Source organism: Thunnus albacares, chromosome 13 (assembly GCF_914725855.1).
Source record: "Thunnus albacares chromosome 13, fThuAlb1.1, whole genome shotgun sequence".
NCBI lineage: Eukaryota > Metazoa > Chordata > Actinopteri > Scombriformes > Scombridae > Thunnus > Thunnus albacares.
The window spans coordinates 22,563,434-22,590,478 of NC_058118.1; the positions used below are offsets into that span (position 1 = coordinate 22,563,434).

Here is a 27,045-nt window from a genome sequence, read left to right on the forward strand (position 1 = left end):
ATGCAAAAAAAAATCCTGGCATTTTAGAAGCTGGAAACAGAATATTTGGCATTTTCGCTTAAAAAAATGACTCAAACGAGTAATCTATTATCAAAATAGTTGCCAATAAAATTTCTGTCGATCATTAGTCGACTAATTGTTGCAGCTCTACGCTCAGCTGCTCTAAAAAAACATATGAGAGAGAGCTGCTGGAATTCGTGTCTGTAACTCACTGAGTCAGTTTTTAAAAAACAGGCAAAAAAGGGCAAAATAAATAATAGATACAGCCTATATAAACAGAAGTGAAGGCCAAGCTGTACCATAATGTAGCACCTCACCGCAATTCTCCTGTGCTGTGACAAATTGTGTAACTGTGCATTTCTTCTGACTGTATGTTTGACGGATTTTTGAATGTGTTTTTTCAAGCTTTCAGGCAGTTCGCTGGTTTCATTTTATTTCCAAGCAGAATGTAAATCATCTTGCAGAGACTAGAAACCAGATTGTTTGGTAATCCATCATAGTGAGTATCATGTTTGCTGAGAAATCGCACGTGTTTCAAGTTCCTGCTAGTTGATTTTCATACAGTGAAATGAATGCAAATCACAGCTGCCTCCAAGGTAGAAAAAACAGTCAAATGTTGTTCACTACAGCATGTTTTGGAATGGAGTGATTTACGTAAATGTTCTTACAGACTCGGACAAAATGGCAGATTCAGACTCTGATTCTGACTACAGTTACTGCGAACAAATGAAACATGTGGGTCTTGTGAGTTATTAACCAGTCTTCAAAATAAGAGCATTTAGCCAACTTATTGTCTCTCTTTATGTCGCTAATAAACTGTTTCTTCTCCTCAGATTCTTAAGGGTGCTCACAAGGACACAGTGATCACTATAAAACCATCAGGTACAGGACATTATACACATTATAATAGTTATTATGGTATCTGCTAAAGTATGTGTATGCAAGGGTGAAGAACAAATATTTTGACTGATTAACCAACATTTCATCTTTTGAAGCGAAACTCTCGATGTGAAAAGGGGTGAATAGTAATCAGTAGACACAAACTAGAGTTTTTGCATTCACCCGTGGAGATTTTTGTGGAGATATGCCGTCAAATATTTTCATGAACCATGAGAAAACAGGTTCTGTTCTGTATGCAGTGTGCAGACAGTAATCCCTTTGCTTCAAGTTTTGACATTAACTTGAATGGGGTAAAATGATTCAATCATTGTAACTTTTATTGTAACTACATTGTCTGATGTCAGAATGTTTTTCTGTTCTGTCGTAAGGTGTCCTGACACGTCCACCACTGACAACTGTCTTATACAGTGGGGTCCAAAGGGAAAGTGGTCTCAGACTTTTGGACCCTACTGTATGTTCTAATGTCTTTAGTTGTGTTATGTTATATTGCAGCAGTAAAAAAAATAAAAATAAATTATAAATGAAAAGAAAAGGCCATTTAAAAATCAACTCTGAAACTACAGAATATTTTTGCTGTATATAATACATTTAAAGTCCTTGCTTCGTCCAGATTTTGTATGATTGCTCTGTTTTCTTGTATTTTAATGCTCCAAGAATAAATATTGTTAAAAATAAAATAAAATAAAAATTAAAAATAAAGCTAATGTGCTATGGAGCATCTCTTGCTGCCTTTTTCTCAACATCTGAAATCATTTTCAAAACTGAAATTGTAAATCCTCTATTCTGCTTTCAGTTGGGTGAAACTACATGCATATTCTGTATATTTTGTATTTAAGGGGAAGATTATGATCGATGGACCAGTATCCCTGTTGATGTGAAAAACGAAGCTGCACAGCTGTTGAAACTTTGTGCTTTCTGGCTTCCCATTCTGCTGCGGCACAATGACATCAGCGCTACAACTTGCTGGGCTGCAGAAATAGGTCTAATTGACTTAAAGTAAGTACAAATATAATTGCGATCCAGATATTTTGAAACCACCAATTAATAACATTTTGATTCTTCAAAATTTAGACTTTTAACAAGTTTGTAATTGTCTCCTTTTAGAAACAGGGAAAATCTAACTATGAAGCACATACACAGGATAGAAACATTGGAAGCGATCCTCAGAGCTTTGGAGAAAGGAAGTGTAAGTTGACTCTGTTGTGGTTTAGTCCAAAGGCCTTTTTAAGCACAACCTAGAAGACGGCAGCATGAATGACTAATGCTTCCCCCCTAATGGCTGCAATCTGTAGTCAAGCCTGACGGATACATCAGCTTTTATGTTTATTTGTTACACAGGCTGTAATGGGTCTACAGTGCATCAGCTTTGATCTAATAGTTCTTGTTTTGTGATTTGTTCTCTGTTCCAGTTGAGAAAGGATCAAACTAAACATTTTATCTTGATAAGCAACAGGTTGAACTTGGTAAGTCTAAAAAAGAGATCTTGTGCATTGAATATGTAGATGTTATCAGTTAATAAGAGTGACGGTTCTCCAATCAATGACAGAGACATGGCTGCCTTTTTCTAGTTTTTGGTTTAATCCGGAGAACAACAGCTAACAGAACACAACGACCAAGAAATAGAAACCTCAAACAATCAAATAATAAAAGGTCTGCAGTACTAACACCTCCAATAGGAGGTGTTCATTCCGCTCTTTGGTATTTTTGAGGCGGTTGTGCTGCTCTTGTGCTGATTGCTTGATATTGAAATAAATTTCATAAAAATGGTGCTTGCTAAAATAAAAGAAGTCCTTTTACATATAATACAGTCCAAAGCAAGAAAAAAAGCCTGAAAAGTAGCATAAATTTGATTGAATACCTCTTTGACGCACACAAAACACAGAAAAGTAATATTAACAAGCTTCGTGGTTGTTGTGTTTATTGAAGGGTTATTACATTGAATTCCTTTAGATTGCGTTTTTCTTTTAAATAAAGTGTATACTATTCATATGCACAGTGTGATGTCAAGTGTGTCTTAGCTGGCTTTTTTGTGAATATTGGTAGATAAACCATAAATGCTATTGCCGACAAAAAAAAAAAAAAATTGAGAAAGGACTTACAAAGTCGACATCATTGCCTGTGTAATGATCGGTTGAGATAGTTGGTTGGTTTCCCTCTTTGACAACTTAATCTGATTGTGACTTTGTATCATTAGCATCGCACAGAGGCTCTGAACGATGCTTTATGTTGGTTGGAGCGAACAGGAGACATTTCTATCCGCAGCCGCATCTGGGAGCTTGGCCATCAAACCACCTGCTTCTCAGCCCTACGCCTCATCTTCACAGAGTGTAAGATACAGTCACACTGCTACTCAGTAATGCATCTCAGGCCTCTCTGACATTTACAGAAGCTATTTTATAGTCACAAAACATATCTAGTAATTCAAGTGAAGGGACGATAACTTAAAAGGCTTGAGCAGTTAGAGGATTCAGGGTCAATGTTTATAAATTCTGTTTACTTCATTTCAACTACATTTCATCTATTTTAAAGCAGAGGAATGTGCATTGTGTCATGAATTGTGCAAACACGCCTGTAGAACTTGTATGTAGATTGTAGGAATATGCTTTCATTCAATGAGTGTTTATTTTCAATGTGAATTAACACAAACTCCTCTTTTACTTTCAACCAGTTGCTCATTATATTCAGGAAATGGGTACCAATATGGAGAGGACCATGATGACACTGAGAGCTCAAACAAATGACGGTTACATAGCGGTAAGACTCACTGGCATGCTTTATGGAACAGCTGGGCAACTAGAGACGGACATCACTACAAATTTGCTTAAACTTTTCCGTAACTTGGGCTTTTTTTGCTTTTACTTCTTTGCTTCACTGAGTTGAATTATTGACAGAGATCTGAGCTTAATGAGACAGTAATCATGTGGTTTGAAAATGAAGACTGTAGTTATAGTTATGTGATATTTTGTTCACTATAGATCTTCATTAGTTATTCTAACAACAGAAGCTACTCCTTAATTTTTAATAATTCTCTGGTAAAACATGTAATATAAAATATATAATAATAGTACAAAAAAGAAGCTCATCATATTTGTATCACAGATTTATAATATAGTAAATCTAAAATATAGTAAAGTAGTAGCGTCACCTTTATCCATGATTTTTCCTTCAACAGTGTCAAATCCAAAATGCTCCCTCATGTTACTACTTATATGGTTTTGGGTCATGATTATCTCTTCAGGCTCGTTAGTTGCAGCCTGTGACACTTGTGAATGTTGAATTCAAACAGATCATTAAATATTAAATATTTAATTTATCCCGTGTCCAAATGTTAGCTCAAATTTGAACAAAAGTGTCCGCCTTTATTCTGAAATGTTTGTCTTGTTCCTGTGGATAAAAACAAACTTTGGTTTGTCTTCTACCTCATCTAGAAAAGTGAAGACATGAAGAAGAAAGGAAATGAGAGCTTTCAGAAAAATCAGTATGAAGAAGCTGTGAAGTTTTATTCCAAAGCCATCGAACATTAGTAAGTTGTGTTTTGTCAGGCCTGAAACTTGAATCTGTATTGGAGTTTAAAATGTTGTATGGAGTTGTTTTACAAGTTTGAGTCATCAGATTATAAGGTACACCTGTACATGAACATTAATCTTTTGTGAAGTTTATATATTTTAGTTTTTGTTGACAGTTGTTTATTTAATTTAGAAACACCTCTCGTTATAATACAAATCCACCACTGACTACAGCCGTAAAAGTGACTGAAGCAACTGAACTGGCTAAATTAACATCGTCGACACAGTGGGGTTCTTGCAGGGTTGTTGTTTCCTACTGGTTTATTTAATACTTAATTGTTAAATGTGTACTAACTGAATGTATTTCTTCTCCATCCAGCCCTGACAACCACAAATTGTATGGAAACAGAGCCCTATGCTATATCAGAAGTAAGAAATATCTGTAAGTACAACGTCAGACTTCTCATTCTCTTTATTTGTAAATAATTGAAACAGCCAGTATAAGTACAAAGCTTTTTTGAGCTATTCAGAGCAAAAGGTCTCAGTTTTTTATATTTTGAAACCATAATTCAAAGTGATAGATAGATAGAAGAGTGTTAATAAAGAGATAAATAAACCTACATTATTACACCTTTTTGAAGCCCATATTTATCAAGCATCTCAGAGTAGGAAATCCGTCACTTGCCAAAAATTTTCAGTGATACTTTGTTTTGGTCCTAATTTTAGGACAAAGAATGAAAGCATTTTATCAGCGTCCTTTAGTTTGGAAATGACAATTCCAGTATTTAGAGGCGACACGGGAATAACAAACAAAATAGACATGGCTGTGTACAACACTAGAAGGCCTATATATACATATATACATATATACATATACATATACAGATGGATGGATAGATAGATAGACAGACAGTCTACAACACCACAGGCAGTGACACAGACAGGTGCTGAGATGTGATAAGAGTTAAACAACAGATTAATCTAACATTCTGACTGATTTCTTCACAACCAAAATTTAAGTAAATAAAGACCAACTTAATTATGGATGTTTCACTCAGAAATCGTTGTCCCTGCTCAGTCTGCTGTAGTTTAGTGTTAGTGATAAATAGGAGCCCAGTGTCAGTATGAGTCACACAGTGGAGCAAGAATGAACTTTTAGTTATTGCAGGAAATGTTTTTTTTTTTTTTTTTTTTTAATTTTAATGGCTCATCTTAAGAAATGTTTTAATCCAAACATGAATTTTTGATTTTACAGGAAAGCGGTTGGTGATGGAAAACGTGCTACTCTGATAAAGCCAGCCTGGGCAAAGGTACTCATCTCTTTTCTGATCCCAACACAGTAATCTAGGAACAAAGAAAGTGAAATGTACTGAAAAAGTGAACCTGATCCAACATTTGTTACACAGAAATTAAGGATGTCATGAGCCGATCAGCAGCGTCGGTATTGACGCTGATCGAGGCATTTTTGTGGCCCCATAGAGGCGAGTTACAGTCCATGACACTGTTGAGATGTGTATAATAATTTAATTTACAATATTTTTTAAATCTTTATCAAAAGCATACTCTTGTTTCCCTGGCCAACAGACAATGTGTTCAATGTGACGTAATTCATGTCATCATATTTAAATAAGATCACACTGATCTCATGTGGATGTTGATGCCCTCAATTTAAAGCTGAAAACTCCCTAAAATATCAGTTTTATTACAGTAGAAAACAATAGTGAAGCGCACAAGTCAAACATACTCAGATGTGTGTCATTTTAATTTAATGATCCAATTTATTTTTTAATACTGTTTTAATATTTTTATGATTTCTTATTAATTCTAATATGAGCTAGAATTGATTTAAATGATACTATTATGTTAATGACTAATCCTTTGATCCCAGTTATTTTGTATACATCTTTTTATTTTTGTACTTAATTCTGTGATATATTTTCTCAAAACATTGTACTACTACACAGATACAAGTGAAATCATTCATGGTCCATAGATGAAGAATCATAATGACTTTGGTGATCCCTGAACTTTTCCTCTAGCGCCATTATCGGGTCAGAGTTGGAACTTTTCCAAAACGTTGACTCAAAAATGTACTTCCTGCCAGTAACTGATGAGACAAACAATAGTTATGGTTAGGAAGTGAAGGCATGCGAATGTTTTGTTTGCAGGGTCACTACCGATACTGTGAGGCTTTGTTCTCCTTGGGACATTACAAAATGGCGATCGAAGCCAACAGATCAGCCCAGGATCTGTGTAAAGATGATCAAGAGGGAATCAAAGACCTGGAACAGCAACACCAGAAATTTATCACTGAAAGGCCAGAGTCCTACGGTACAGTCACTGCACTCACGTCCTGTTCACAGCACCACCTTAATTCATATTTATGTTTTTTTTTTTTTTTTAATACATCTGAAACAGCAAAAGTGCCAGAAAGTCAGGATTTTCCAGCAAAATTTAAAAAATACAACTGTTAGTGCTTAACATTGACTTGTATATAAATATGGACGTCATGTCAGCTCCCTAACAGTGAAGCCAAAACATCTCGATCGCCCCCTGGTGGCTGGCTGCAATATAGGTCATAAATTCCTCTTCCTCCATGTTAGTGGATGGGACATGAGCCAAACTGAAAAAATCAAATAACACGTCAAATAAATTCTTCCCAAAGATGGTTTCCGGCATTTCAGGTAGTTCTTATCATGCTGATGTTTGTCCAAGTGCTCATTTTTCTTATAAGTTTGTTTTTAATGAGTTATTTGACGATATAGAAAGGGGGTGTGACATCATGATTGACAGCTGTAACAGCAGCTCTCAAACCTCCGTCAGGCGGCAGGACAGCTGAGCGGGCGTGTCCCGCGGGCCGTTATCCCGCCGCCTGACTCTACTGCACAGACTCTGGCTCCAAATGACGTCACACAAGCAGCTCCCAAAAATTAGATATTATGGCTTCACTTTTGCATATCGGCAGGAAGTGGAGATGCGTCGTCCATATTTATTTACAGTCAGTGGTGCTTACCCAACGCTACATTACACTCTGGATTTTACTATGACAGACTTCCACCAGTGTCAGTAAGGAACTGCTACACCTTCTCATTTACATACAAAAATCAAACGTCAAGATGGCAAGAGGGGAAAAAAGTGAAAGGAGAGGCCTGATTATTGTTTGCAATGCAAGAAAAAAAATATTTCTAATCTGGTTGGTTTCTGTGTTTTCCTTTCAGCTGAACAGATAAAGACAGATAAAGAAAAGACTAAAAGGTATGTGCTACCACACACTTTGTACTAACATGATTGATAAATATGCTGATAAACTTAATAACGATCTTTTTTGTATTTTTGTGGTTTTCTGTAGGCCAGTGAGCACTAACAGAGCAGATGCAACAGAGTTACGACTACAGCCTGGAAAAACTGTTAAGATTAATTCAGTGGGAGGAGGAGCACCACAGAGAATCGTTAGTAACTCTCAGGGTCATTTTACATTTCCCCAACAATAATTTAATAGATATCAATGTTAATCGATGTTGTCAATGTTTGACAGAAAATAGCCAGGGCCCCATTTAGACAGTAGGTCACTTAATGATTGCATGATTAGTCCAATACAAAAGAACTGAAATATTTGGGTCTAGAGCCGCAATGATTAATCGATTAGTTGATTTAAAGGAAACTAATTGGTAACTATTTTGATAATCAATTAAAATAGTTGCTGATAAGTTACCATTTAAAATACTGTTCAAGCAAAAATGCCAGACATTTGCTGATCGCAGGTTTTCAAATGTAAGATTTTGCTGCTTTTTTTTGGTCTTACATTATTGTAAATTTAATATTTGGGGGATTTTGGACGATTGAGCGGACAACACAAGACATTTGAAAACGTCACACTCTGCTCCAGGATATCGTGATCAGGATTTTTCATTGTGTTTTTGACCTAACAGTTAATTGAGAATATAATAGATAATGAAATGAATCAATTAGTTGTTGCAGCCCTCATTGGGACAAACATGGTACAATCTCTGAATTGAAGAGTTTTAGGTCATATTAACATGGAGGATAAATATCAGTCTCCAGAATGGAACAGTCTGAAAAAGCTCTTTGTAACTAAAATAGGTGAAAGAAGAGTTTTAAGCCTTTGTTTTGTTAGCTGTCGATGGCAGTATCGGTTGGTCTGCCCACCACAGACGAATTCAGAATAATCCTACTGAACTTGGTGATCTCTTGACTTTTTCTGTAGCTCCACCCAGTATCCTACTGGTTAAGACACATGCCATACAACCGCAACATCTGCGTTTCGAAATGACTTTGGTGATCACCTCACTTTTCCTATAATGCCAGTTTCATACACACATTCCCGCCCCCCTCAGGATGAATTGTAATTACTTTGTTGATCCCCTAACTTTTCATCAGGACAAAATTTCATTTTGTACAACAATTTGGTTGAAGACCAAATGCCTGCAAAACTAGTGACATCAGCACGTTAGCATGTTGATATTAGCATTGAGTTCAAAGCACAACACCACAGAGCTGCTAGCGTGGCTGTAGGCTATAAAATTGTTTTGTCAGAGTGAAGAGACAACTTTTACTATTTAATCGGCACATTTGTCAGTTAGTGTGGACATTAGCCGAAGTTTGATGAAGTTGATAATGAACTTTTTGTGTGTTGACAGCGCTGCGGGCTTGTAACGAACATCCCGACCCAACAAGGTGAGTTTGTTTTAACAGCCTTTCTGATGCAGTGTTTTTTTTTATTTTATTTTTTTAAAGATTCTGGCAGCAGTAAACAAACAAACACAATTTTGTGCCTTTTGAGGCTTAAGCTCACTGTATCAAAAGAAGCTGCTGGCTGCCGTCTCCCCATAACTGTCATGTTTGTACGAAGAGGTGTTACGTTATGTTGTTCACATATATTGATTTAATGCACATATTGAGCCATTTTTCACCATTTTGTCAAAAGTATTGACATTTTATCTCCTGTTTTTTTTCACCACATCTGTTTAACGTAGTTAATCATCAGTTTTTATATAGTAAACCACACATTGTTCAGGTAAAATGATTAAATCTCAAATATTATGCTTATAAAGTTGAAATAATAGTCACATGAAAAGCTTAGAGCAACCACTGAGTTTTTGCACAATTTGTGTTACACTTTTACACTGTTTTTTAAATTACATTAATTATTTATTTTGATCAGTTTAAATGTTTGACAACTGAATTATTTTTTAGACAATATTAAGACAATAAAACCTGCTTCATCGAATTCCTTTTTATTATTGTGTATAGTGTCTTTAGGTGGGTTTTTTATTATTTTATATCCGTTTAGAGATAAAATGCAGGTTCGGGCGTCCATCCCGGTGTTTTGAATCAACTTGGAACATCCTTAACTCTGAGTATTAAGGAGTACTCAGAATTGTAGTAATTGATTTAGCCAACACAAGCTGATAGCAGATCTCAGTGGATTTTATTCTCATGACATTATTATCATCATAAAAACTTAATAGCAAATATTCTCTCTGCAGTGAAAAAAGAAAGGACCCCACAGGCAGTGGGCAGCGCTAAAGGCAGCGCTAAAAGCAGCACTTTAGGCAGCACTTTAGGCAGCATTAAAGACTCTAAACCATCAAAGAGGTCAGTGGAAGTTCTGTTTCCAGTATCAGTGTTCATGAATCATGTCACACGTTTTTAAATTATTTAAGTTGATTCCACTAGGACTGCAATTTTCTTCCCCAACTTACTGTTATTGATTTAAAAAATGCATGAAACCCGCGCAGATGTTGATAAAAGGAAAGCTGGAGCTATTGACTAACTATTTATTAACTATAACTCGAATAAAATTATAAACAGATGCAAACATCAACAACAGATGTAGATACAACTGGGATTATATAGCTGATTAAAAGTTCTGTACTTCCAGTGAGTCTTTTTCAAAGAATGGAAAAGGAGACTCAAACCCTGCAACAAAGAAGAAATCAAAGAGCAGAAATGGTCCGTCTGAAGATGAGGTAAGGCTGCATTTTGCATATGTTGTCAAGAATATACTTAAATTATTTTTGTGGGGAGCTCTGCTTCTGTCATTTGATGAACATGATTCATCTAGAGCTGAATTATTTTTTTTTAAGGAAACCAAAGATTTGCCGGTTACAGCCTCTCTAGTGTGAATATTTAATGCTGGTCTTTGTCAAACCTGATGACAGACTGAGTTTTGGACTGTTGGTTGGACAAAATAAGATGTTTAACAAAATAGCTTATGACTTAATTGACCTTTTTAAAGCTTTTCCAGTAAGATGGATTAACGTAGCCACAACTTGGCAATATATTTATTATGTTATTAGCATATTTTGTAGCTTTTAAGTCATAACAGTATCACTGAATGAAATGGCTGACGTGCTGTGATGTGTGTTCTCCTTTAAAAATCAGAAAGTGGCTGATACTAAATCAGATGTGTGTAGAGAGTTAAGATCTATGGTGCAGGATGCCCATACCGCCTTGACCGACCTCCGCAGCCGGAACGCTGAGCAGGCCTTCAGCCGGGCACTGGCCTTAGTGGATACCAGTACACCCAAGGTAATCATACCAGTGCCAAAACTTCAGTACTTTCTACTGTTCCACAACTGTGAGCAGATTGAGGGAATAATCTAATGTGTGTAGATTTTTTGTTTTATGTATTGGATTGTTGTAGTCATTATGTAGATGTGTGTTCCAATGATAAAACCAGGCAACTTAATGCACAAAATACATGACAGGACTTTTAAAAATTTGAATTCAGCTTCACAGATTCCCTTTGGCTGCAGATTGTGGTGCTGTTTGTTTGACTGTTGTCCACGAGGCACCGCCCGGACAACATTGTCACTTTTGTAATTTATTTCCTGCTGGAGACGTTTTCCCTCTCTTTCTCTACTGATGTTTCCTGTCAGTCACCACTATCAACTATCAAATGAGGGCAAAAAATGCCTTCATTTGATAGTCACGAGAATAATAAATTTTCCTTTTGCTTTTCTCAGGAACTTGGACTTTCCCCATCGGATGTGCCATTGTTGCTGTTTGGCCGTGCATCCGCCTTGACGGAAATCGGCCAGTCTGAGGTAACTCACAGATAGTTTTGTGTCTGTGGAGTAAATAATATGGATAGATTGTTGAGAACTTTGTTGCAAAAATTTAATAATGAAAAGCTCAATCATTAGTTGTAGCCCTGGTAACATTTGTGTTAAATATTGTACGTTGTCGTTTACCCAAACAAATCACCTGTTGCGCTGATTCCTGAAAAATGATACCTCTCTTTTTACTAGACGACTTTTATCACCTCACTCGATTAAATACGTGAGCTTTACTGTGTGATGAAGCGCCACAGCTCGTTTTCCCTGAAGCTTATTAAGCCTAATATTTCATTAAAATGTCATTATTTCCCCTGACATTAGTGGAGGTGCACTTTATTCCAGTTGTATTCATCTCCCCTCCAGCGTTACTCTGTATTCCTGATAGAGTTAGTTCATTGCTTCAGCAGGGTGAATGCTTACCACAACCATTTACAAGTCATGGTGGTTTCATATGGGCTATAGGATTATACAATGAGAATGAAGAATTGTAAATGAAATGAACTGTCTCAGTCTTTACATGTGTGGTTGCTTTTTGAAACAGGAACTTGCAGAAGCTCAAAAACTTCTGGAGAAGATCAAATCATTTGAGGAGAGGAAGTTTCAGTGTCTGGTTTACTACGCTGTTGGGAAGGTGTATGTCAAAGAGAACAGGTACTGTAGCTTCCAGTCTTGTGGTGTTTTGTCTCGTCCATTTAGATCTCGTGCTGTTTCAAACTGTACAACCAACGTGTCTCTTCTTTGAACAGGTTTGCAGTTGCTCTGGAACAGTTTTCAGATTCCCTGCAGATGGTCAAGAATCAAATAACGCCGGGTAAACTCACCTGGCCTTTAACAAAAGAGATTGTTAAAGAAACACAGCAAGACTATTTCAAGGTATGTTGTCATTAATCATATGTTTTATATCTGACAAACCATTTTAAGTACATTTTTAAAGATTATTCAGGTAGCATGTAAGTTTTTGTACGTAGGACAACATCCAGTGTCTTTAGTATGTAAATAAGTATTTACATCCCCTTCTGAATTACAGTGAATGTAATTAGATTTTTTTGACACTGATCAACAGAACAGACTTAAATGCATAGTTCTTAGAGTGTATCTTTATTACAAATATAGTATTCACCCCATTTGCTATGACAGTGAAATCATCATATGTCATAATATGAATGGAGATCACCTGTGTTTAATCAATGGACGGTTGGATGATATAATAATAATAATAATAATAATAATCATTATAATTATTATGATTATTATTACTTTATTAGTATAGCACCTTTCATACAAAAAATGCAGCTCAAAGTACTTTACAACAAAATAAATTACATGCACCAAGTGCTTCACATCAAAAAAACAAAAAAAGAAATAAAATGAACGAGATAAAATGTACATAAAATGGAAAATAAAATCCTACTTCAGTAGTGGTAATTTGAGACTTACTAAGCCAGAACTCAGAAGGTATTTTGCCACGTGTACACAATCTCTAAATTGGCGCTTAGGTCTCTGAAGCCATAAGCATAACAGAACCTCCTTTTTCCCAACGGACACAGACTCACCACTGGTCTTGATTAACCTCTTTCAGCTTACCAGAAAGAGGTCAGCAGAACGGCTTCCCACGGGTTTAACCTCATTGTGGGTCATGTCTGTGTTGGGCGCAACCTGAAACTGCCGGAGGGGGGGTTAAAATCACACACCACCGTCTTTTTTTTCTCAAACCTACAAACAACTGGCCTCAGCACCCATGTAACATAAGATGGGAAATAAATTCACTTGATATAAAAATAAGATAAGATAAAGTGAAAATAGAATGCGTACTTCAGTAGTTGTAATTTGAGACTTAATGAGCGACAATCTCTAAAATGGCACCTAGGTCTCTGAAGCCATAAGCATAACAGCACCTCCTTTTTCCCTACAGACACAGACTCACCACCGGTCTTGATTAACCTAAATAAAGTCTCTTTCAGCTCACCCTAGAACATCTTCCCACAGGTTTAACCTCACTGTGGGTATTTATTTGTGTCGGGCGCAACCTGAAGCTGCCCTGGAAAAAAACACTGTTGGTGGCAATTTGGGGGTTAAAAAACACACACCACAGTCTTTTTTTTCTCAGACCTACCAACCACCGACCGCAGCAACATAACATAAAATGGAAAATAAAACCCACTGACCCACCGACACATAAAATAGAATACATACTGAATAATAATAATAATAAAATAATAAATAAAATGCAACATTTTAAAAGAAGTTCAGTCATGCCTAAGTGCGAAGTAGACTGAGAGAAAAGCTGGTTAAAGGCTAAAGTGAAGAGATACGTTTTTGGCTTTCTTTTAAAAATATTTAGTGAGCTGGTTTCTCTGATATCTCTCGGTATTGTGTTCCATAGTTTTGGGGTGTAATTGACAAAGGCTGCATCTCTGATTTTCTTTGGGCTGTTGCTGGGAATCTCCAATAAACCAGCAGTAGTTGATCGCAGTGTTCTTGAAGGCAAATAGTTAACAAGGGAGTTAGCAGTGTAGCTTGGTCCTAGCCCATTAAGGGCTTGTATGTAAGGAGGAGGACCTTAAAGTTAATTGTAAATGTTACAGGAAGCCAGTGCAGAGCAGCTAAGACTGGACTAATGTGTTCTCTCCTCTTTGGTTCTGGTTAATAGCTGAGCTGCGGAGTTTTGAATGAGCTGAAGTCTCAGTGTTTTTTTTTGTTTGTTTGTTTTTCCGAGAGGCCAGCAAAAAGTGCATTACAGTAATCAAGTCAGCTTGAAATGAAGGCACAAATCAGTTTTTCAGCATCTTTTTCATTTATAAATGGTTGTACTTTCATCACTGTGTTAATGTGTGACCTAATTTGATATATTAAATTAATTTGATGAATTACAATTTTTGTTGTTGTTTGTCTTTGTAATAACTCAATTTTCACATTGCAGACATTTAACAAAGTTCACAAACAGTTCTAGTAATCTCATTTATCCTACGTTTGACTCGTGTTTTCTGTTTTTAGGAAATTCTGGAGAGTGCTATAGAGTTGTGCAAATTTCCGCCTATTCCTGATGCCATTTGTCGACATGAGAAATGCCATGGCCATTTGAAAACGGAAATCTATTTCACTGACCCAGATTTTAAGGTAAATGGCGGCAGTTAAACAAAGATCACAAATTTTAAAGATTAAAAGAACTCGTATAATTCAGACTAATGTGCTTCTTTGTGCAGGGCTTCATTCAAATACGCTGCTGTCAGAGTTGCGTCATTGAATATCACATCACCTGTTGGAAGATGCTCAAGACATCATCCTTCTTTGAAAAGAATGAAAAGGTAAATTAACATTTTGTCCTTTGGCAGACACTTATCCAAAGTGACTTATAAACAAGGCAAGACAATCAAGGGTTAGAGGACAGTGACTCTGAAGGACCACAAACTCACAAGTAGCTGACCTGGTACAAGTGCAGTGAGAGCTTTTTGTTGTTGTTGCTGTTTTTTAAATATATAAAGTAAGAAACAACAGGAAGTGCATAAGAAATAACATAAACATAAGCGAAATTTAGATTTCATAAGTGCATTTCTTTTTGCTCAACCTTTGGTAAAGCTAAAATTTAGCTGTATTTCGAATAGCTGCATTTTTTCATTTTGGACAGAGAGGGTAGCTGTTGAAATTGTTTATTTACGTGTTATATTTGTGTTGCAGGAGTTCCTGCAAGAAGCGTGTTTGACTCCAGACTGTGTCGGTCAAATCTGTAGTATCAGAATCTTTTGTCCAACAGGCCTGGTAAAATGTAAGGTAAGGATGTTCAGTGGAGGTGAATTTGGCTCTTAGACTTCCTATGCTGGTTTATCACATGAACAATGTTGACCTGAGTCGTTTCTCTTTTCAGTTTGAAGTTGCCATCACTAAACCTCAGACTCCAAAGAAGCCAAGAGTGAATCAGAAATGTACAAGGTGAGGCTGCAGTCAAATAACAGTTGATGCTGAGTCATTATGACGATATGAAAATATGAAGCAGCTGCCAGAAGAGAGGGTAGTTTTCTCTCTCAGTGCAGCTTCTTACACTCTTAAATGTGTTTTGATTTCAGCCTTTTTTGGCTAATTATAAAAAAAAAAACCCAGATAGAATCAATAGCAATTCTTGAACTACACATGTGCACAAGTTGGATATGAGTTGATTCGGCTTCTTTTGCCTTCATTCACATTGTTAATACAATGGAGCCTGGACTGTGCCATCAGAATGATTATAGACTGTGTGCAGTGTTTTTAATTATGATGAAATTGTTTTAAAATTAATTAAATTTGCATTTGAACTAGAACATGAGTAAACAATAATAAAACAATTGTTAAATTTGCCAAATAATTCTGTTTTTGTAATTACAATTTGTGTATCAATTGGGATTTGAAAGCCAAAGTTGATTTTGCAGTTTAGTCATTAAATCATTTATGTGAAGACAGATTAAGAACGAGTTAGACTAATAACCCATTCAAACATACTGACATATTGACACAGATCAAAGGAGGAATGGCTCCAGTCTTTCTAAACAGATAAAAATGGCTAAATGTCTGTATGATCGAAGGCTGGTGACCTTTGTTGCATGACATCCTCTTTTTCTCTTCATATCTACGTTTAACTGTTGAATACAGACAAAAATGAAATGTCTTTTAAAAAAAAGCACACATGCTTACAAATGTTGCCTTCAGCTGTTATGTGCTTAAAGCAAAAAGCGTCATGAGCAGCACGGAGTACTGTGAGGTGTTTTCGTGCCCTGGCTTTTGCCTCGCAGGACAAATACAGGTTTTCCTACCATTTTATGGGTGGAACTTAAAAAACTCTTCAGACACTGTTCATGATGGAAGAAATACCCCAACGTGTTGTTTACATGATTTTGTTTTTTAAAAATGAAATTCATATTTTGATTTACAGATGACCAGTTGTAATTATAATATACTTCTGAAAAGATGCTGGAATTCAGTCTAAAAAGAAAACATACAACTGACAAGTACTTGGTTTCTAAATAACCACCTTTCTATATTTTCCTTTAAATTTTCAGTGTGAAGAAGTTAAAATCAAAGGAAGAGCGCAGACTCAAGAGGAAACAGTATAAGAAGTCATTTCAAGATAACCTGACTTGCAATGATGAGCTTCTGATGCAGAAAGACGATTCAGCAACCCACAGTCAACAGAAAGGTACTGCTCCTATCTTTATCACAATTGCTGGTGGTGCCTGGTTTGCGTCTAGCTGCAGACCTTTCCGCTCATTTCCTGTCATCTCTCCACTGTTGGCTATCTAATAAAGGCGTAAAACATATGATGATAATAGTAATTTTTCATTTAAAAACAGTTGTGTAATATGCCTGAAATGTTTCCACAGTGTCATCAGCCTGGTCGCTGTACAGGGATCGAGTTCTTCTGCAGATCAGCCAGAACATGGAGCTGCTGAGAGAGGAAAAGGGCCTCCACATGTCCACCCTGACCAGCAGTCTGAAGCCCTGGCTGGAGCTGGACTTGTCGAGGGGCAACGAGATAGCTGGGAGGATACTGAACTGGCAGCAGGAGAACCTAGAGACTCTTGGTCAGGCTGTTGAACTGCTACTAGAGAGGAAGAACCGGGTTTGGGCTCGTGTCCTCATCCACCTACTGTCTGGCTGTCTGGATACAAATCCCAAACTCAACAACTGGGCCTGCCGGCTCAACGATGCAGGTCAGAATTTATCATGTTACAGTTAAATATGTGTGCGATTATCTGAACAGCTTTAGCATACTACAGTTAAAATGGTTATTTGTACAATAAGCAGAAAGATGTGACATAAAACTCAGCAGTGAGGTGTAAAGTTTAGTACAGTTAAGTCAGAATATATCAGAATTTTACAAAATGGGTGAGTTTGAAGTTCATTTTTGTGATGTTGTTGTATTGTATTTATTGGGACCATGTACTATGTTAAACATAAATGTTTACATTTGATGTACTGCACCAGATTTAGCTCAAAGCTAATTTTCATCTGCAGTCTCTTACAATAATAAGAGACTGAGACAATAATAATGATGTAAGCATGTCAAATTAAAAGTAAGCTTATTTGCGTTCATGAGAAGACCATGAGATGAAATTTAGAGTCGGTGGTAACAGAGCTGAGTAGTTTTTAGCAGATTTTTTACTTTGGTTTTGAACGTACTGATGGAACTGCAGCTCTTCATATCATCAGATAGGGCATCCCACTGAGTTGTGGCTTTCACAGAGAAAGCTGACTGCCCAAATGCAGTGCGATGAAATGGTATGGTGCAATCCTGTATAGAGGATATTCAGGAGGGTCTAATAGAACTTACTGAGTAAGAGTACACAAAGTCACATAGTGGAGGAGGGGCCAAACCATTAAAATTTTATAAACTAGACACAAATTTGAGAATAATCTAAAATTCTCAAAACTTACTAAATCGTATGTCTCCAGTACCCTACAGTGATGGAAATGCATTGGCGTCTCGTCAAGAGTTAGGACTCAAGAGGCAGGCAGATGGCTACCCACCTAGAGCCGGGTTCTGTTTGAGGTTTCTTCCCATTAAAGGGGAGTTTTTCCTTACCGCTGTCGCCAAGTGCTTGCTCACGGGGGAATTGTTGGGTCTCTGTAAATTAAAGATTACAGTCTAGACCTGCTCTATGTGAAAAGTGCCCTGAGATGACTTTTGGTGTGATTTGGCACTATATAAATAAAATTGAATTGAATTGAATGGCTGTTTCTCCAGCCTGCCCCCAACATGTGATGCAATAAGACATGGGAAAGAACCATAGCATGCGTAAATATCTTGGCCGTGTCCAAAGAGAGACCGTTTCTAATATGTCTAAAATTTGCTAAGTTTTACTTTATGGTTTTAACCGTTTTTTTAACATGTTACTTAAAGTTCAAATTTGGATACAATGTCACACCAAGACATTTAAAATCAGTGACTATGTCAATCCTTTCACATTTGATGAGAATATCAGCGTTAGGAGGTTGTACCATTCAGAGAAAAATATACCGTTTGTCTTGTTTACATTTAAACTCAGACATGATCAAGCCAATGTGTGATCCTTTCCAATGCAATTGTTAGCTTAGCAGTAGCTAACTCAGCTGTTTTAGCATGTGTGTACACAACAGTGTCATCTGCATACATTTGCAGTTCTACATCATGACACTGTTGAGGGAGATCATTAATATATAAGCTAAATAATAGAGGACCTAACACTGACCCTTGTGGAACACCCATTGTGCACTTAATGTTACTGGATTGGATTCAGGCTCGAACATGTACAGATGTATTTGAGGAGTTAATATTTCGAGTAAAGAATGAGAAAAAGAAGTGAAGTCCTACTACTGTTTGTTTACGTAGCCTCCGGAGCTGGCAGAAGTTTGCAGAGGGGCAGCCGGCCAATCAGAACAGAGTGGGCTCATCGGGAGGGGGGCCTTAAAAGAGACAGGAGCTAAAACGGCCTGTTTCAGACGAAGGCTGAACTGAGCCGCTGCATAAAGAGCCTGTATAAGATTAATAAGGAGTTTTTTTTAACTCTAAATCATGCAAAGATATTCCAGTAGAGCACCAGAATATAAATACAGACCTGGAAATGTTGCTACATCATCTTTATTCTCGGAATGAAGAACTTTTACATACAGAATTCATGTAAAAGTTGTAGACTTTAACATCAGTGCCAGGGTATGAATCCTGACCAACTGCTGCTCTCTTTTAGGTCTGAATGCTGCCAAATTCTTCATTGAGCGGAACGCAGAACACTTGGAGCAGCTGGACTTGGCTCTTCTCCTCAACTTTGGCCCGTTGCAGGAGATGATTATAGAGAAACTTGGAACTAGGCCTGAACTTTTTTCAAGCATTGGTTTGACTGTGACTGAATACCTAAAACAGGCCCCACCACATGACATGAGACTCTTTATCTGGACTCTAGAGGAGCATAGGGGTGACTATGACTCTTGCCACACTATATTGGATGAGTATTTTGATATGATTGGTACGTATTTTGAACTTGACTAACCTTTGATTTGTTGCTCTTTTTGTCCTGACTTCATGATTTGACTTCAAGTTCTTTGTTTTTCAGATGGACATTGTTCAGTCCTAAAAAAGTCTGATGAAAATCAAAATGTAAGTCATTAGAAACCAAAGTGTAATGACTATAATTACTGATAAACAGGATAGATGTTTGTTTCTGCATTAACTAAACTAAATGCGATTTGACTTCAACTTGTTTTCATTGCAGAATTCTCCTATGAAGACTAAGAGTCGAGGCAGGAAAAAGAAACAGAAAGAGCCAAAGGTCAGGAGTTGTGCTGCTGCAACTAACAATTGTGTTTTCATCACTTATTAATCTGCCATTTATTTTCTTGATTAATTGTTTAGTCTATGAATTGTGAATAGTGAAAAATGCTGTATATAAAACATCAGAATCAGTCGCCTCTTCAAAATGATCATATACCAAATTGACAACAATCCTAAAAAGACCATTTAACAAACATAATCTATGTTTTCTTTTTTTTTTTGACTTGGTTTCCACTTGTCAGACTCATTTTGCAAACTGTTATGAGTTAAGTTTGGTTAAGTTAAAAAAAAAAAAAAAAAAAGACAAAGAATAACAGCAAATCCTCAACACTAAGAAGCTGAAACTGGGGGATGTTTGGTATTTGGACTATTAATTCATTATTATTAAAAGTTGCCAATTCATTTTGTACGAATCAACATATGTTTTAAACAACTAATCATGTCAGCTCTAGAAAAGAGAATGGTTTTATATCATCACGCTGAAGTGTGTCCTCTTGTCTTCCTCTCAGGGTGTTATTGTTTTGTCTGGGATGAGAGGTGTAACGCCAAGAGATGAGTGGGACCAAGACTTTTTTGAAGATGACTCTTTGTAAGTTGCGTCATCCACGTGGACACACAGCTCATCTCCTGCAGATTTGTAACTGTTGTATAACGTTGAGCTTTCTGTCAACAGATCATTCCTTCATCCTGTTGATCCATTCAGTGTACCCAGTCACCTTCGAGAGCAAGTGACTGATTTTGAGGAGCAGTACAACAGCATGAGACACGGAAATCACTTTTTGGACAACAACCCAGACCCAACAAAAGAGAGTTTGTATGAGTAAGTTCAAGCTACATTTCCATGTTTACAAGAGTTATTTAAACCTGTGCTGTATTCAGGCTGTTGTCATGTGAGGAGAGGGGAGTAATTATTGATGTTACAGCCTCAAAGAGAATTATGAAAAAGCTATGAACCTCATGGTAACCTTTATTTTTATCTCAGTGACATATGGTATATAATGGAGTTACAGCTAATAGGCACAGTACTGTATATGTAGGTCATCTTTTCCATTATTTTACATATTGTTAATATCATAGTCTTAAAGTAAATGTCAGTTTCTCCCATCAGTTTATTTCATTGATAACTGCCGTCCAGTCGTCCTTTGTTGAGGGGGGTTGCTTGCAGCCATTTCCGTGTGGTAGCTTTCTTGCTGGCAGCCAAAAGTATCTGATATTCATCCTGTGCCATGATATATTGATATAACAGAAGAGCAATAATATCTATTCCAAAACATTTCATTATATCTTGAGCAATGTCTTTCCAGTCCTTCTCTGATATCTCTAGGCCCAATTCTTTCTCCCATTTTTGTTTGATAACATCAGTAGAATAATTTCATGGGAGATTTTACAGTTGAAAATAAAAACTTGTCAATGCTCGTTGGTGGACCAAGTATGTAAAGAAAACTCTTGTTTCTAAATTACCTTAAACATACCTTAGGTCTTAGGTCATATCATAGGTCTCTACTGTAATGTTTTATTACTTATTAGCTTACACATGTTGAAACCAATATATCTACAATAAGCTACTATCAGCCAATATATCAGCCTTGCTGATTTAAGGCTGTGACTGAAGCATTGGTGTTTACTCTTGATGTCCACTCTGTCCTGCATACACTGTATTCTCCCTGGTTCTGCAGGTATTGAAAAGTCTTTAAAAGCACTGAATTTTTTAAGGATTTTCCTCAAAAAAGGCAGTAGAGGGTATTTAAAAGTCTTAAATTTAAAATACAAGACTCTTAAATATTCTCTCTTGCCTGCAGTAGGCAGTAATGTTGATTTATAAAATGCTTTTGTATCCGATTGCGGGCTGTCAGGAGACGTCTCACACACTCATTAATGGGATTGTTGTGACAGTGGAAGCTCATCTACTTGTAATGGGCAAATTTCAGATAAACGTTAACAAATTAATCATTTTCAATTGGTCAGTCCATCTTTTCAATTTCTGCCTCTTGTCCGAGTCCAGGTCGCATTCATTTGATTAATTACATCATTAGAAATAATAACATACTGCTGGAAAGCACTGAAAAAAGTTATAATAAATCAATCTAGTCCTTGTTGTCCCTACTGGTTTCTTAGTATACTTTCATACTTTGGCCAGTATTGAAATCTATATGGTATTGAAAAGATCTTGAAAGATGAGAACTCCCGCAACACTTGTAGTATGAGGAACAACTTTATTAGTTGACCGACGTGTTTTGGCTTGTGGCCTTCATCAGGGTCATCATAAAACACATTACAAACACCATTTAAAGTAAGTTCAATATGAAAAAAGGCAAAAAAAAAAAAGTTAAACGCGTCGGTCAACTAATAAAGTTGTTCCTCATACTACAAGCGTTGCAGGAGTTCTCATCTTTCTAGACTTATTTCCCTTCTCCGTGCATCTTGGAAGTAGGTGAAGTTGTGCCAGAGACCTTCACTCTGCACTCTTTGTGAATGCTGCAGAAACCCTGTCTCATGTGTTCCATGTCCTCATTTTGACTTCTCTCTCTCTTCTACTGCAGCTACTTTGCCCAGATCTTGGAAGAGCATGGACCCCTGGTTGCTGAGGACCCCCTGCTGGTGGGTGAAGTTGAAAATTTCCCGCGTGTGGCTCAGCTGAAGATCCAAGAAGCGGGCGGCTTTGAGTGCTTCCTCCTGGAGTCTCTTCGCTTCATAAAGATGGGGAGGAGTATCGGCCTGGCTAAGCACGCCGTTTCCCTGCAGCAGGCTGAACATGGAAGCAGCCTGGATGACCTGGATGACTTAGAGGACCCTGACACAAACTCTTCACCTCCTGATTTGCATGCATGTTATAATCAGGAATATTTATTCCATATTTATTCATCTGCAGAGACTGACGTCTATCCCGTCCTCCCAAATCCTTATGCATTTGGCACTCAACCTCTTCCACTTGTCCAGTCAGCTATTGGAGGAAGTCTGACAGGGTTTGATCCCTTCTCCCATTGGAGTAACGGTGATGACCTTGACAGTCAACAGCATGCTGCTTACTTTTTGCCTAATGGCTATGAGGACCTGGATTCTCATGACAGTGAGGTAGATGTAGGTGTCAGGCAAACTAATTCATCTTCAGGTGGAATCGCTTCAGTGACATCTGAGGAAAGCGTTTTGAAGAAACATGAAGCAGTACAGGTTGATACCAACGTTTTATCATATTGTTAAAAAAATCAGATTGAGCATGTAAATACGTGAATGAATGCTGAAATTGTGTGCAAAATGTTTGTTTTACATTCTTTCAGACGTGTCTAGAGACCATGAGGAGTGTAGCTGTGAATACAGAGCCTCATGAGCATTTTGAGAGCTGCCATGTGAGTCCTTTATAGCTTCATACATTATAATTTTACTTTTAAAGGGTAACTACACACTCATATTATGCTAAGGGGGGAGTGCCGAGCAAAACTCAGAAAAGCGGCTGAGATTGTCACTAAAATGAGAATAGCTGGTCCACCTCAAGTGAGTCTGGGCCAAAGTTTTTGCTATCTTTTGGGGCCAACCCCTTCACTTCAGCTGGGTGGCCAGCAAGACACAGGAACGTGGCTTGGGACTTGAGGAGTTGTAGGAGGAGGTCACCAAGTGGCAACCTCCGAAGCTAACACGGAAGTGCCAAAAGCTGCAGTTCCTCGAATGGCCACTTGGGGCTGGCTCCAAAAGCGAATCAATCCCCATAGACCCCCATGTTAAAATTAGAAATAGACATGTTTACAGCGTGGTGCAAAAAATGCTAATTTTGAGCAGAAAAGGCAGTTTTTACACAAAAAATATGTATTGGAAAAATCAGCTGTATTAACATCATATGCCAACATAGACCTCTTATGTGTACAGTGTAAAAAAAAAATGGCCACACAACCAGTGAAATTTGGTTTTTTTTTGTTTTTTTTTTCTCTGAACAGTGTCAAAAAAAATACTCAGTACACCATGTCAGCAGCACAACATGGAGGCAGAAATATCTATTCATCTCCAACTGTTTTGATGATGTTATCTTTTGGGCTTGTTCATTCTTTCAGGGTGACATCCATAAAAAAGAGAAGAGCATCAAGGAGTTAGAGAAAAATATCAGTAAAATGGAAAATGGCTGTGACGAAGTCAATCTAAAGCGCAAAGAAGAAATCGCCTTTTTTGAGGAAGAGATAAAGGAGATCACTGTCGAAATTCAAGTAAGTCCAAAACCACTTATCATGAAAGATGAGCTCAACCAGAATGATCAAATGTCTTGTTTTGTTATATTGTTATTAGAGCTGCAACAGTTCATCAATTATCAATTAGTTGATCAACAGAAAATTGATCGACAAGTATTTTGATATTTGTTTAATGGTTTTGAGTCATTTTTATGCCTCCGTGCTGGCAACAGTCCATCCATCACATTCTCATGAGCAGATCTCAGGAATACCTGAAGGAATTTCATCACATCTGGCACAAACATCCAACTGGATTTAAGGATGAACTGATTAGAATTTGGCGGTCAAAGGTCACTGTGACCTCACAAAACACGTTTTTGGCCAAACTCAACAATTTGTACGCTAATTGTGACAAAGTTTCACACTTCACTGTAATATCATAATGTTCTGCAAAAACACTTGTCTGGCCATTATTCAACATCATAACTCAGGAACAGAAGGGGAGATTGTGACCATATTTCACATTTGGTTGGATACTGAATAATAGATACTAATCTTTGGTTGTTAGTTGCGGCCCTAAATGTTGTATATGTGGAAAGGTATGTGTATTTGGTATTTTATTCTGTTCTTTTTATGCCTGTCTTTGTAAGGTGTTTTGTAATTCCTGATTTTGAGTGCTATGATATATAAATAAACTTTATTTTTTTATTATTTCTCTTGTCAAGGTGACCAATAAGGACCTGGTACTGCTCCAGCAGAAGTTGGAAGAGGAGGTGAAGAAGGACCAGATGGAGAAGAAAGCCAACCAGGAGGTACTGAAGTCCCTGAAACTGGAGATAGAAAAGTTGGTGGAGGAACATGGGAGGTATGAGCAAACATGAATTAAACTAATGAAATTATTTCTAATATAATGGTTGGTCTTGAATCATTCATCAATGTTTGTAGAGATGTTACATCGTGCTAGTCTTAATCGACAATAGTCTCAACAGCTCACACTTATTGTGACCGAAGAAAACATGAGACTGATCTCTAATAATTCTTCTATATTTGTGTTTTTTTCCGCGTGTAGTCTCACCCAAAACATCAGAGAGAAGAAAAAAAGCTGTGACGGAAAGCTGAGTGATTTCTCAGAGCTGAGGTAAGTGGTGAGAGAGTGATGATCGTTAACAAAACATTAACTAAATATCTCCCAGAGTTTTCCTAAATGTCTGTCTTATTGATCTTTCAGAAATCAGTCAGCAGCCGAGAAGATGAGTCTGGAGGACGAGATCAAGCGATGTAAAGCCTTGTTCACAACGGCCTCCAGGAGGTCTCACACAGCTAAGGTAGGTTCAAGATCTCGACCCTAATCGGTCAATTTAAGTTAGTTCCTGTCTGTCTTAAAATGATACTCACATGTAAATTGGAAAAGTTACTGCAAATGTTCCTCATATTCATACTGGCCCTAAAGAGATCTCCTCCTGTGTAAGTAATTAAAAACAAAATCCATCATCCTCATTCAGCATTCAGCTGCTATTTAAAACATGTGATACAGAAACACATAATACAAGACATGCAGAGCAATGAAATGAGGAATATTAATGTTGTAAAAACACGGACTGAATAAGACAACATTGTTCTGCGTTATTAGACACTAAGTGATGACAATGGTGTCTTAATTGTGTCCACCAGGTTATACAATGAAATAAAAAGGAACAAAACACTTCACTGCTGACAAATTTATCAGTAACTTTGCTCCAGCTTTTCTGTAATCAGGTTGTTAAAGAAATGTATAATGTATTTTTTCACTTTTAAAGCTCAGTAAATCACATGAAACTTGCTTACTTTGCTCCTCCAGTTGTCAGTTGCAAAGAGCAGCCGGGACCAGGGACTGTACAGCCTGTACAGAGAGCTGGAAGACGCCAAGGCTTTGCTGACCCAACTGGACGAAGCGGCACACAAGTAAGTGAAGTGACATCACAGCTTCTCATCAGATGGAGTACAGATGAACTGGTTGGTATCAGATTCATGTGTGGTGATCTTTTCCAGATATCCATCCCAAGACCTGGAAATTACTAGAAAAAGCTGTAGAGCCAACGTCCAAGAAGTTGAAAAGAAAATCTCCACTGCTGAGGTACATGAATCTGTTGCCACTATATTATTATATCAAGAATATTATATTATTTCATTCATTTATATACCTTTAAACTACAGTATAGTAACACTGCACTGTGGCAAAGAAGAGCATTTTCTGTTTTTTGTTATATACTGTATCTTCACACAAGTTATTCATTTTTGTGAAAATGAAAAGATAAAAAAAATATATAATCTTTCAGGACTTCAGGCCTCAATATTGATGACCGACTTGACAGCTAAAAACAACCTAATAGTTTAATTATTTAGGACTTATAGTATGAATGAACCATGTTGAGTTGGACACCTATGATGTCTGTTTAAATAAGACTTGTCTTTGGTCCACAGATGCATTATCAGGAGCAGATGGATCAAGTGAAGAATGGCGTTGAGCTGTTTCCAGTCAACAACACTAAACAGCCTGAACCGTCAGTTAAACCGGTAAGACGTCTCACCAGATTAGTCTAACCAGTAAAACACCTTACTGTTTAACAATAATACTTCCAGCTGCTCTAATTTGACGATGTGCTGGTTGTCTCAGTTTTATATCACTTACTGGTTAATAGGAAGACATTAATTTGGACTTTAGTAACTTAAGATTCAACTTCAATATTTTTGACATTTTGTTTACAAAACAGTTTATCAATTTGATGAAAAAACAGGCGTACTTCCCTGCTAAAACGTCCTCCTTATCCAACTTACAAACATGAACACACTTTTTGTCCTGCAGCTTAGCTTGTTGAACGAGTCACCAAACAAGTATTCACTGGAGAAAAGTGCACCGCTAATGTAAGTTAGCTAGATAGCCAATGAGCTGCTCAGCTGCAGCACAATAAACATGTAAAAATACCTGAAAATGTCACTTCAGTCTGCGTAGATGCTGCTGTCGGGTTTTGGGCGGGGTTCCATTAATCTGGGTCGGTACACTTTAGGTGTGCCATGATGGCATGCGTTACACTACAGCCTCACAGCAGGCGATAACCGTGCCAGAGAGAGAACTTTATTTTTAAAAGTCTCTCTGT

At 37.2% G+C, this 27,045-nt stretch overlaps 1 protein-coding gene across 12 annotated transcripts in view; it reads left to right on the forward strand.

Moving 5' to 3' along the window:
• Positions 1-27,045, forward strand: part of LOC122995091 (E3 ubiquitin-protein ligase TTC3-like) — a 50,550-nt gene that overhangs the window by 18,745 nt on the left and 4,760 nt on the right. For 5 of the 12 annotated variants that reach the window (XM_044370093.1, XM_044370097.1, XM_044370091.1 and 2 more), the window contains 35 exons: positions 3,095-3,227; positions 3,569-3,654; positions 4,329-4,423; positions 4,786-4,848; positions 5,662-5,716; positions 6,575-6,737; positions 7,625-7,661; positions 7,756-7,855; positions 9,065-9,101; positions 9,914-10,022; positions 10,309-10,396; positions 10,812-10,958; positions 11,396-11,476; positions 12,030-12,139; positions 12,235-12,361; positions 14,483-14,605; positions 14,692-14,793; positions 15,164-15,256; positions 15,351-15,415; positions 16,516-16,652; positions 16,837-17,166; positions 19,180-19,455; positions 19,543-19,586; positions 19,702-19,758; positions 20,270-20,349; positions 20,434-20,580; positions 22,301-22,928; positions 23,036-23,104; positions 23,801-23,950; positions 24,637-24,776; positions 24,981-25,049; positions 25,140-25,236; positions 25,749-25,852; positions 25,940-26,024; positions 26,372-26,464. In XM_044370093.1, coding sequence (XP_044226028.1) covers positions 3,095-3,227; positions 3,569-3,654; positions 4,329-4,423; positions 4,786-4,848; positions 5,662-5,716; positions 6,575-6,737; positions 7,625-7,661; positions 7,756-7,855; positions 9,065-9,101; positions 9,914-10,022; positions 10,309-10,396; positions 10,812-10,958; positions 11,396-11,476; positions 12,030-12,139; positions 12,235-12,361; positions 14,483-14,605; positions 14,692-14,793; positions 15,164-15,256; positions 15,351-15,415; positions 16,516-16,652; positions 16,837-17,166; positions 19,180-19,455; positions 19,543-19,586; positions 19,702-19,758; positions 20,270-20,349; positions 20,434-20,580; positions 22,301-22,928; positions 23,036-23,104; positions 23,801-23,950; positions 24,637-24,776; positions 24,981-25,049; positions 25,140-25,236; positions 25,749-25,852; positions 25,940-26,024; positions 26,372-26,464 — 4,320 coding nt within the window. Of the gene's footprint in view, positions 1-405; positions 500-670; positions 745-833; positions 883-1,736; positions 1,897-2,004; positions 2,087-2,309; positions 2,364-3,094; positions 3,228-3,568; positions 3,655-4,328; positions 4,424-4,785; positions 4,849-5,661; positions 5,717-6,574; positions 6,738-7,624; positions 7,662-7,755; positions 7,856-9,064; positions 9,102-9,913; positions 10,023-10,308; positions 10,397-10,811; positions 10,959-11,395; positions 11,477-12,029; positions 12,140-12,234; positions 12,362-14,482; positions 14,606-14,691; positions 14,794-15,163; positions 15,257-15,350; positions 15,416-16,515; positions 16,653-16,836; positions 17,167-19,179; positions 19,456-19,542; positions 19,587-19,701; positions 19,759-20,269; positions 20,350-20,433; positions 20,581-22,300; positions 22,929-23,035; positions 23,105-23,800; positions 23,951-24,636; positions 24,777-24,980; positions 25,050-25,139; positions 25,237-25,748; positions 25,853-25,939; positions 26,025-26,371; positions 26,465-27,045 lie in introns of all 12 variants that reach the window. The other 7 variants (XM_044370098.1, XM_044370099.1, XM_044370102.1 and 4 more) reach the window with 5 other exon arrangements.